Raw genomic sequence first — 12,227 nt, forward strand, 5'->3', positions numbered from 1 at the left:
CGTCCGTCTGTCTGTCCTGTCTGATGAAGGCCATTGTTGTCGAAACGGCAAGCTTTAACCAAGTAGTAAGTTGCTAACCAAGTGTTTTTAATATTGAGTGATTCTCTCAGGCTACTTTTCCTGATGTTAATGTCATTTTTGGCTGCACCGCTTGAAGCGATCTGTCTACTCCAGACCTGAGCAGAATGATGATTAGCAAACGACTTTCTACAACACATCTTGTATTGCACAAACCAATATGACTACGAGCAGCGTTGCAATGTGCAGAACAGTGCATTACCTGTAAGACATCAGCCTTCTATACAGGCTACGGAGACAGGACAGTGACAGCAAGGAACTAGAATATCTTCACTCTGGTACTGCTGACCTCATGCCTTGGCCACTTCTTGGCAGTGATGATTAAATCAAATGTATTTATAAAGCCCTTCTTACAACAGCTGATATCTCAAAGTGCTGTACAGAAACCCAGCCTAAAACCCCAAATAGCAAGCAATGCAGGTGTAGAAGCCCGGTGGCTAGGAAAAACTCCCTAGGAAGGCCGAAACCTAGAGAGGAACCAGGCTATGAGGGGTGGACAGTCCTCTTCTGGCTGTGCAGGGTGGAGATTATTACAGAACATGGCCAAGATGTTCAATTGTTCATAAATGACCAGCATGGTCAAGTAATAGTAATCACAGTGAACAGGTCAGGGTTCCATAGCCGCAGGCAGAACAGTTGAAACTGGAGCAGCAGCACGGCCAGGTGGACTGGGGACGATGAGGAGTCATCATGCCAGGTAGTCCTGAGGCATGGTCTTAGGGCTCATGTCCTGATGTCATAGTTTCAGTGTTAATGAGTGTTTCTGACTGTTATCTGACTGTTAATGAGTGTTATCTGACTGTTAATGAGTGCTATCTGACTGTTAATGAGTGTTATCTGACTGTTAATGAGTGCTATCTGACTGTTAATGAGTGCTATCTGACTGTTAATGAGTGCTATCTGACTGTTAATGAGTGCTATCTGACTGTTAATGAGTGTTATCTGACTGTTAATGAGTGTTATCTGACTGTTAATGAGTGTTATCTGACTGTTAATGAGTGTTTCTGACTGTTACCTGACTGTTAATGAGTGTTATCTAACTGTTAATGAGTGCTATCTGACTGTTAATGAGTGCTATCTGACTGTTAATGAGTGCTATCTGACTGTTAATGAGTGCTATCTGACTGTTAATGAGTGTTATCTGACTGTTAATGAGTGCTATCTGACTGTTAATGAGTGTTATCTGACTGTTAATGAGTGTTATCTGACTGTTAATGAGTGTTATCTGACTGTTAATGAGTGTTTCTGACTGTTATCTGACTGTTAATGAGTGTTATCTGACTGTTAATGAGTGTTTCTGACTGTTATCTGACTGTTAATGAGTGTTTCTGACTGTTATCTGACTGTTAATGAGTGTTTCTGACTGTTATCTGACTGTTAATGAGTGTTATCTGACTGTTAATGAGTGTTATCTGACTGTTAATGAGTGTTTCTGACTGTTACTTGACTGTTAATGAGTGTTATCTGACTGTTAATGAGTGTTATCTGACTGTTAATGAGTGTTTCTGACTGTTACCTGACTGTTTCTGACTGTTAATGAGTGTTATCTGACTGTTAATGAGTGTTATCTGACTGTTAATGACTGTTATCTGACTGTTAATGAGTGTTATCTGACTGTTAATGAGTGTTTCTGACTGTTAATGAGTGTTTCTGACTGTTAATGACTGTTAATGACTGTTATCTGACTGTTAATGAGTGTTATCTGACTGTTAATGAGTGTTTCTGACTGTTATCTGACTGTTAATGAGTGTTTCTGACTGTTACTGACTGTTATCTGACTGTTAATGAGTGTTATCTGAGTGTTATCTGACTGTTAATGAGTGTTTCTGACTGTTAGACTGTTAATGGTGTTAGCTGACTGTTAATGAGTGTTTCTGACTCTGACTGTTAATGAGTGTTTCTGACTGTTCCCTTCAATGAGCGCTTCATTTGACCAGAGCCCAAAGGGAATTATCTGAACAACAGTGTTTCTGACTGTTACACATGACTGTTAATGACAGGGTGTCTGACTGTTACACTGACAGTCAACAGTGTGTCGACTGTTACCTGACACATGACAGTCAACAGGGTGTTATCTGACTGTTAATGACACATATCTGAGTCAATGAGGGTTATCTGACTGTTAATGACACATCCAGTGGTTTCTGACTGTTAATGAAACATTTCAGTCAACTGGGTATCTGACTGTTACATCCAGTGGTATCTGACTGTTAATGAGTGTTATCTGACTGTTAATGAGTGTTACCTGACTGTTAATGAGTGCTATCTGACTGTTAATGAGTGTTGGGGAACCGCAGACTTCAGTCTCAGGGTGTAGCACCATGTTCATGTAGAATGTGGACCAGGTCTGTGTCCTGAACTTCAGCCTATTCCCTTCATAGAGCGCTTCATTTGACCAGAGCCCAAAGGGAATTAGGAACAACAGGGTGTCGTTGGGGACACATACAGTCAACAGGGTGTCGTTGGGGACACATACAGTCAACAGAGTGTCGTTGGGGACACATACAGTGGTCAACAGGGTGTCGATGGGGACACATACAGTCAACAGAGTGTCGTTGGGGACACATACAGTCAACAGGGTGTCGTTGAGGACACATACAGTCAACAGGGTGTCGTTGGGGACACATCCAGTCAACAGGGTGTCTTTGGGGACACATCCAGTGGTCAACAGGTGTCGTTGGGGAAACATCCAGTGGTCAACAGGGTGTCGTTGGGGAAACATCCAGTGGTCAACAGGGTGTCGATGGGGACACATACAGTGGTCAACAGAGTGCCAATGGGGACACATACAGTGGTCAACAGAGTGCCAATGGGGACACATACAGTGGTCAACAGAGTGCCAATGGGGACACACCCATTGGTCAACAGAGTGCAGATGGGGACACATACAGTGGTCAACAGAGTGCCAATGGGGACACATACAGTCAACAGAGTGCCAATGGGGACACATCCAGTGGTCAACAGAGTGCCAATGGGGACACATCCAGTGGTCAACAGGGTGCCAATGGGGACACACCCAGTGGTCAACAGAGTGCCAATGGGGACACATGGTCAACAGGGTGTCCAGGGGACACACAGTCAACGGGTGTCGTTGGGGACACATCCAGTGGTCAACAGAGTGCCGATGGGGACACATTCAGTGGTCAACAGAGGTGCCAATGGGGACACACCCAGTGGTCAACAGAGTGCCAATGGGGACACATCCAGTCAACAGAGTGCCAATGGGGACACATCCAGTGGTCAACAGAGTGCCAATGGGGACACACCCAGTGGTCAACAGGGTGTCTTTGGGGACACATCCAGTGGTCAACAGAGTGCCGTGGGGACACACCAGTGGTCAACAGAGTGCCAATGGGGACACACCCAGTGGTCAACAGAGTGCCGATGGGGACACACCAGTGGTCAACAGAGTGCCGATGGGGACACATCCAGTGGTCAACAGAGTGCCGATGGGGACACACCCAGTGGTCAACAGAGTGCCGATGGGGACACACCCAGTGGTCAACAGAGTGCCGATGGGGACACACCCAGTGGTCAACAGAGTGCAGATGGGGACACATCCAGTGGTCAACTGTCCTCTTGTTCCAGCCCTGTTGTGAATTTGATTTGCCCCTCTGTAGAAGACCTACAATACAAATCTATGGACTCTAGCTCCAGTATGCAATGACTAATTACCCAAACATATGATCATGTACCTGTAAATGCCTGCTATCTTTCTGCTCTTAGGTTAGTCTGTTGTCTCCTGGTGATCTATTGATTGATCTCTCCTCAACCGTTAGGGGGCAATGTTGATTATACAAATGCACCAGCTCAAACCTATAGTGAACACACACACACAGGAGGCACAGATATGGACATGATCAATTAAGTGTCTAGCATTTTCTCCTCAACATCAATGGATCATCAACTACATTCAGCCGCAGACCCATTTATTTCTTGAGTGGATGGGAAGGAGGCCGAACATAATTACAAATAATTGGCAGACTGCAAATTGACCACAAAAAAAAACACAAACAGATATATTTGACTAAAACATCATTTCAGACCTTGCTTACATTTGTATATGACCACATAAACGTATGAATACTTTGGAACAGATGGTTTTTTCTCAGAAAACTTGGGGGCTGCAGACCACCAGTTGGGGAACACCGTCCTACTGTGTATAACAATAGGTTCCCGTGAAGTTAGACTGATGCTTAGACTGATTCAGAGGATCAATTCACACCACTCTTTTTGAATAAACATGCTTGAGATAGCCTAAAGATTTAAAAAGAATTGTAATTCTACAAATGTTTCCCTATGTAATTTCTAATGGATAAGTCGTTGCATTTAGCCAACATGTTTACTTTGGCCGTGTTCACACATATTTTTTTTAAAGGGGGGAGTTTTAAATGGCTTCCATGGCAATGAACTGGAGTAATGGACCGGAACACAGACACACATCGATGCCCGAGTTCCGGACCGAGCTATCTGATTGGTGGCCGGCGGATGATATGGGGGGCTGTCTACCGCGCGCCAGGGCATCAGGTTACGGTTTAGCTCAAGGAGAGGCGCAAAGCGGGGGACGTCTGGTTCCAAGCAGTGAACGAGAGAGAGACAGAGGAGGGAGAGAGAGCAAGTCCTGACCCGTGGTAGACTAGACCACTTCTAACTGAGTCCCTCGTCTACCAGCCTACTGTACAATAAACAACTCTAGACTCAGGGACAAAGAGGACATTGCTAAAGCCCGGCCTACTGCTGCGTGGTGGGCATCCGGGCAGTGCATGCACGAATACATGCTCCAGCTCAACTGGACCTCTCACATGTTATATCTAGGACGAATAGGAAATATTCACTACATTAAGTCACAGCAGTTCCCCTGCTCTGGGGGAAGAGAGGAGAAGGGTGGGATGAGGAGAAGAGACGGATAAAGTGCGTTCTGACGGGAGTTCTGACTGATGGATGCGTGTTGTCATCTATTCTATGAAGTAAAGCGAAAGATACAGAGAGCGTTGCTGGGAGATGGTATTCACCTGACAAAGACATCGGCCGTTAGGCTACTCTCCTGACCGCAGTACTAGCCTGCAGAGAAACCTCGGTATAGGTTACCTGATCTAACGAGGAACCGGATCGGTGTGACATTAGGGACACATACGCGAAGAAAGAACTTCCCCCGTTTCTCAGCTGCAAGTCAACGGTATCACTTTGGCTTTCATCCCGCCTTGAACCTCTTAAAAACCGTAATTTAGAGCCAACCGCTGTTGACACGAGCGCTTTGCGGACGGTTCAACCAAGGACAGCAGAGGTTTGAACGGGGATCTGAAGACACGTCGGACAGAGAGACATGTATCTAACATCGACCTCATATGCCCCCGACTGACAAACACACAAGCCACAGAAGAAAGCGGTAGATAGCGGCTACTGCACCGCCACGCGCACGGCGGGTCCGGTGCTCTCCCCGGCTCACTCTGTCTCCCGGTTGTGAGAATGGCAGGGGTCGCGTGTTGGAAATGTTACCTCTGGATCTTTATTGTCGTGTTTAGGTCGACGTTACCTTCTGACGCCAAATCACTGGAGACTATCACGTGGAGCACTCAGAATGCCAAGTAAGTGTCATATTTAAAGTCAATAGAGTGTCAGATTTTGGAAATACGCTTTGTGTGTGGAGAAGGGGAAGTTAAAAACTGTCTTCAAATTCGCTCTTTTCCAATGATGATGGCACATGAAGTTGGCACCCATGACGCGCATTGGCCTGAACTACATGTCTTACCCAAAGTTGTGTCTTGAGATTGGAGGTGAATGTAGGTCTAGTCTACATGTCAGAAATGCGATCAGAAGTCAGACCAACATGTTACGGATAGCATTGTGTATTTGGCACATTCCTGAAAGCTAGGATGGGCCTGGAGAAATGTAACCACTCTCAAATTCATAGTCAGAGCTATGGATGCAAGGACTGACTATCCATTATATAAAAATGATAGTTTAAACCATGTTTTGAGTCTTGTTTACTTTGTTTACAAACATTGGCGTAGAAGTAAAACAAGCGTATATGTTGTGTCCTGATGGGGACCGACAGCGGAACTAAACTCAGGGGGCATTTACAAGTTATATTCTTCAAGAATCAATGGAAATGCAGATAGCCCGCTAGACTGGCTAGTGGAATTTAGTATTTTCAAATATTGTATGTCACATATATTGGACCCAGGCTAGTACAAATTGCAGTCTACTGGGCTAGTAAAAATTGCAGTCTACTAACCCCGCTGGCTAGTGCCGAAAACACATCAATTCCATCCCTGTTTATACATTAAAAAGAATGTGGCAACTAAGGATGATATCTTTAAGACAGAGGTATTCAACCGGGGGTACTTCAGGAAAATAGCCTGTATGTTTTAATTTAAATGTTGTTTTTTAAAATTAATATTGCTGGCAACAACATAGTAAACGAATTTTGAATTGTATTGCCTACATACAGTAGAAAAGAGGAGAATATCTTCTTTCTAATGATGTCAACTCAATTTCTCAACTCCCAATATTAGCAAATTACACCCACTTTGAAAACGCACCCGCTACCAGTGAGTACGGCAAGTAACCCTGACTTTCTTTAACCAGCTAAACAGCTGCATTTGGCGAGTGTGTTTGGAGTTACCTTTGTAGCTAATAGGCTGTTAGTTTACACTTCCTCTGCCAATTATAATGTAGGAGGTAAAAATAATGAAAAACTATCCACAAAATATATTCATTTAAAATGCTGATTACTTCTCCCTTCCTTTTCATTCACCCGATGATAAGACATTCATTATTATTTTTAGCTAATGTATGATGGAGATTCCTCTGTCACCGGTTGGTCTGGGAGGGGGTCCCTGGGCAATAAAGGGTAGAACACCCCTTCTTTTAAGCTATAACAGCGTCCCAGTGTGTATTTTCATCTCCAGCACTCCAGTTTATGGTAGAATGAACAGCGCGCGCAGGCAGCGGAACGAGAAGAGAAAAAAAGCCACCGGCGAACGGGTGGCAAGTGTCAAGGTGTACTGTAGGTTAGCTTCCAACTCGCGTAATTCACTCAAGGAAATAAAATGTCTCCCCAGTTAGTCTCGAACTCTGAACATGCCCTGGCGAGAGAGAAAGCCTTGCCTGTGCACGCGCTGAGCAAGCTTTGGCTGCCTGCGCGCACACTTTCCTAATTATAGTTTCAGAGAGCCATCTCGAGGCTACTGGCAGTAAAATAATGTGTTCCGGTAATATTTATCACTCACAGACTGAGTCTCTCTCTTTACACCCACATCACATGGCCTGTGTATTGAAATAGTTTTCTGCAGCTTTTGATAAATGGGCAAATCAAATATATTTATAAAGCACGTTTTACATCGGCAGATGTCACAGAAGTACAAAGAAGTACAATGTATTAATTGTTAACATCACAGGTTCAAGATTTAGCGTGATTGGAAATGCACCAGCATGACACTGTGCATTTTTATGACCACCAATGTCAATTGATCAGTGAAGTCTGGTCTTTGGTTAGTGGGTCAGTATCACTGACTGACCTCTACTCTGACTGACCTCTAGCGTTCATTATGTAAATGGGTCAGTTTCACTAACTGACCTCTACTCTGGCTGACCTCTACTCTGGCTGACCTCTAGCGTTCATTATGTCAATGGGTCAGTTTCACTAACTGACCTCTACTCTGGCTGACCTCTACTCTGGCTGACCTCTACTCTGGCTGACCTCTACACTGGCTGACCTCTACTCTGGCTGACCTCTACTCTGGCTGACCTCTACTCTGGCTGACCTCTACTCTGGCTGACCTCTACACTGACTGACCTCTACTCTGGCTGTCCTCTACACTGGCTGACCTCTACTCTGGCTGACCTCTACTCTGGCTGACCTCTACTCTGGCTGACCTCTAGCGTCCATTATGTCAATGGCAGGGGCAGACGAACAAAACTCCTAATGTTCCTTTCGTCTATTTTCTACTTCTCACCTGGCGGCCTATAAAGTTTCTCGTCCTCTCCCTCCTCTCTCCTCGCCTCGCCTCTCTCTGCTAACCTCCATAGATTACAGCTAATGGAATAAATATGGAGAACGGACAGAGCATGCTGAATGCTCGGTTGACCATTGCCAAGCTGACATGTAGCAGGACACTTTGTGTCTCAAATGGCACCCTATTCCCTATATAGTGCACTACCCTATCTTGTGTTTATTAGGTGACTGAGCTGGTGCTTTTATACAATAGTCTTTATTTGTACAGCTGATTCCATTGAGATGAAACATCTCAGTCCTTCAGGGTGGGCTTCAATGCTCTACAATGGACTTATGTACACGAAGAGGAGATGCTAGGCTGCTCTGAGGGAGAGAAAGAGAGATGTCATTTGGAAAATTGGGTAATGGTTGATCGACTAGATTCCAACCTTCAGTACATTCACTTAGTGCTGGGCAATATGGACAAAATGTAATTCCACAATAGTTCTTACATTATGACAGTATTTTATGTTTTTGATTAATACAAGTTGTACATTTTCTTTAGGAGTAGTGAGTGATCCTAGGGTGGCAACACATACATTCAAAATGATTTCAATGGTTCTTTCTCCATTCTGATTGTTTTATACTGTTCAATTCAACTTCAACATAAAAGTTGGTTTCATTTGAGATCGTTTCCACACTGCCACAAAGGGCTGCACGATATGGGCAAAAAATCTAGGCCTTATTTTTAACCAAATATTACACATGCGATTTGACTTGCGATTTAGATCAAAACACTTGGGTGAACTGTAGGAATCATGGAAATAGAATGATTATTCTAATTATATAGTTAGAATGAACCCACTGGGCACAGACGTCAATTCAACATCTATTTCATGTTGGTTCAACGTCATTTCATTGAAATTAAGTGGAAACAACGTTGATTCAACCAGTGTTCCTAATGGATAATAGCGGGCACATTGAATACAGTTGTTAAACATGACAACAAATGAAAAGTCAGGGAGGCATTCATAGAATTAGGAATTAGAATACTAATAGGATCGGTATAGAAGTGTTATTGTGACAGGGTAAGAACCAAAGTGTTGATCAGTGTTTCCCAGGGGAGTGGGACCCTCTAATCTTTGGCTACATTAAACACGTCCTCTAGTGATTTAAAAAAAAAACTTTTCCTGTTCAAAAGCAACCCAATATGGTGACCGGTGTATGGGAAAAGAAGGGGTGTATGGGAAAAGAGGGGGTGTATGGGAAAAGAGAGGGTGTTTGGGAAAAGAGGGGGTGTATGGGAAAAGAGGGGGTGTATGGGAAAAGAGAGGGTGTATGGAAAGGAGGGGTTGTATGGAAAGCGAATCAGCTATTGTGCTGATTTGTTGCCACTCAAGACCATTATATATTATATTGCTAACCATCTATACTGAATAAAAATAGAGCCATACAGACCCACAGCCATACAGACCCACAGCCATTCAGCAATGCAGCCATACAGACCAACAGCCATACAGACCCACAGCCATACAGACCCGCAGCCATACAGACCCGCAGCCATACAGACCCGCAGCCATACAGACCCACAGCCATACAGACCCACAGCCATACAGACCCAGCCATACAGACCCGCAGCCATACAGACCCGCAGCCATACAGACCCACAGCCATACAGACCCACAGCCATACAGACCCACAGCCATACAGACCCACAGCCATACAGACCCACAGCCATACAGACCCACAGCCATACAGACCCACAGCCATACAGACCCACAGCCATACAGACCCACAGCCATACAGACCCACAGCCATACAGACCCACAGCCATATAGACCCACAGCCATGCAGACCCACAGCCATATAGACCCACAGCCATACAGACCCACAGCCATACAGCAGCCATACAGACCCACAGCCATACAGACCCACAGCCATACAGCCATACAGACCTGCAGCCATACAGACCCACAGACATACAGACCCACAGCCATACAGACCAACAGCCATGCCCCACAGCCATACAGCCATACAGACCCACAGCCATACAGACCCACAGCCATACAGCCCCACAGCCATACAGACCCGCAGCCATACAGACCCACAGCCATACAGACCCGCAGCCATACAGACCCACAGCCATACAGACCAACAGCCATACAGACCCACAGCCAATTAGACCCACAGCCATACAGACCCGCAGCCATACAGACCCACAGCCATACAGACCCACAGCCATACAGACCAACAGCCAGCCCCACAGCCATACAGACCCAGCCACAGCCATACAGACCAGCCACAGTCATACAGACCCACAGCCATACAGACCCACAGCCATACAGACCCACAGCCATACAGACCCACAGCCATACAGCCATACAGCCATACAGACCCACAGACATACAGACCCACAGCCATACAGACCCACATCCATACAGACCAACAGCCATACAGACCAACAGCCATGCAGACCCACAGCCATATAGACCCACAGCCATACAGATCAACAGCCATGCAGACTCACAGCCATATAGACCCACAGACATACAGACCCGTATCCATACAGCCATACAGACCCACAGCCATACAGACCCACAGCCATACAGACCCACAGCCATGCAGCCATACAGACCCACAGCCATACAGATCCACAGCCAAACAGACCCACAGCCATACAGCCATACAGCCATACAGACCCACAGCCATATAGACCCACAGACATACAGACCCAGAGCCAAACAGACTCGTAGCCATACAGCCATACAGACCCACAGCCATACAGACCCACAGCCATACAGTCCCACAACCATACAGCCATAGTGTCCCACAACCATACATACCCACAGCCATACAAACCCACATTCATACAGCCATACAGACCCACAGCCATACAAACCCACAGCTGTACAGCCATCCAGACTCACAACCATGCAGCCATACAGACCCACAGCCATATAGCCATGCAGCCAAACAGACCCATAGCCACACAGCCTTGCAGATCCACAGCCATACAGACATGCATCCACAGCCATAAAGCCATACAGCCACCCTGCAGGAGAATTCATACCCACTTATTAGAACTTAGAGGGAGGGGTAGCCTGGTAGAACAGTCTGATCGCTGCGTTTACCTAGGGGAGGGGTAGCCTGGTGGAACAGCCTGATCGCTGTGTTTACCTAGGGGAGGGGTAGCCTGGTGGAACAGCCTGATCGCTGTGTTTACCTAGGGAGGGGTAGCCTGGTGGAACAGCCTGATCGCTGTGTTTACCTAGGGGAGGGGTAGAGGAACCAAAATTTTTTTCTGTCTTACTGAAGTTGACTTAAGAGATATGAATATTGACAGAGCAATGTGTCAGCGTCTATAGCTGGTGTATAATACTGAGCATTTATTAAGAATCAAACATATTACCTCTCTTTTAGCTTCCGCACAGAGTTCTCTATCTGTTTAGTATACCTGCAGTCTTCCTGCAGTATAGACTCACCAGACATAGTGACTGTACATCTATCTAGCTTCCTCAGCTAACATCCACTTCCTGACCGGCTGACAACACCAGCTGTTTACTGATCTTATTGTGGCTTTAAGCTTCTATTGGATACTGTTGGTTTCAACAGGCTTTTCCCTGTGGAATGGAGCACTATGAGAGAGACTGTTGGTTTCAACAGGCTTTTCCTTATGGAATGGAGCACTATGAGAGAGACTGTTGGTTTAGGAAGTATTTTCCCTGTGGAATGGAGCACTATGAGAGAGACTGTTGGTTTAGGAAGTATTTTCCCTATGGAATGGAGCACTATGAGAGAGACTGTTGGTTTAGGCTTTTCCTTAAATGGAGCACTATTTTCCCTGTGGAATGGAGCACTATGAGAGAGACTGTTGGTTTAGGAAGTCTTTTTTAGGAAGTATTTTCCCTGTGGAATGGAGCACTATGAGAGAGACTGTTGGTTTCAACAGGCTTTTCCTTATGGAATGGAGCACTATGAGAGAGACTGTTGGTTTAGGAAGTATTTTCCCTGTGGAATGGAGCACTATGAGAGAGACTGTTGGTTTAGGAAGTCTTTTCCCTATGGAATGGAGCACTATGAGAGAGACTGTTGGTTTAGGAAGTCTTTTCCCTATGGAATGGAGCACTATGAGAGAGACTGTTGGTTTAGGAAGTCCCTTTGGAGCCTATGAGAGAGACTGTGGAATGGGAATGGAGCACTATGAGAGAGACTG

General features: G+C 45.5%; 1 protein-coding gene across 1 annotated transcript in view; it reads left to right on the plus strand.

The window, feature by feature from the left end:
* Positions 1 to 4,617: 4,617 nt before the first annotated feature.
* LOC112257009 (ephrin-B1-like) overlaps positions 4,618 to 12,227 on the plus strand; it is a 131,348-nt gene continuing 123,738 nt past the window's right edge. The window contains exon 1 of the mRNA XM_042325993.1: positions 4,618 to 5,663. Coding sequence (XP_042181927.1) covers positions 5,545 to 5,663 — 119 coding nt within the window. The 5' untranslated portion in view covers positions 4,618 to 5,544. The remainder of the gene's footprint in view (positions 5,664 to 12,227) is intronic.

Source organism: Oncorhynchus tshawytscha, linkage group LG08 (genome assembly GCF_018296145.1).
Source record: "Oncorhynchus tshawytscha isolate Ot180627B linkage group LG08, Otsh_v2.0, whole genome shotgun sequence".
Taxonomy (NCBI): Eukaryota; Metazoa; Chordata; class Actinopteri; order Salmoniformes; family Salmonidae; genus Oncorhynchus; species Oncorhynchus tshawytscha.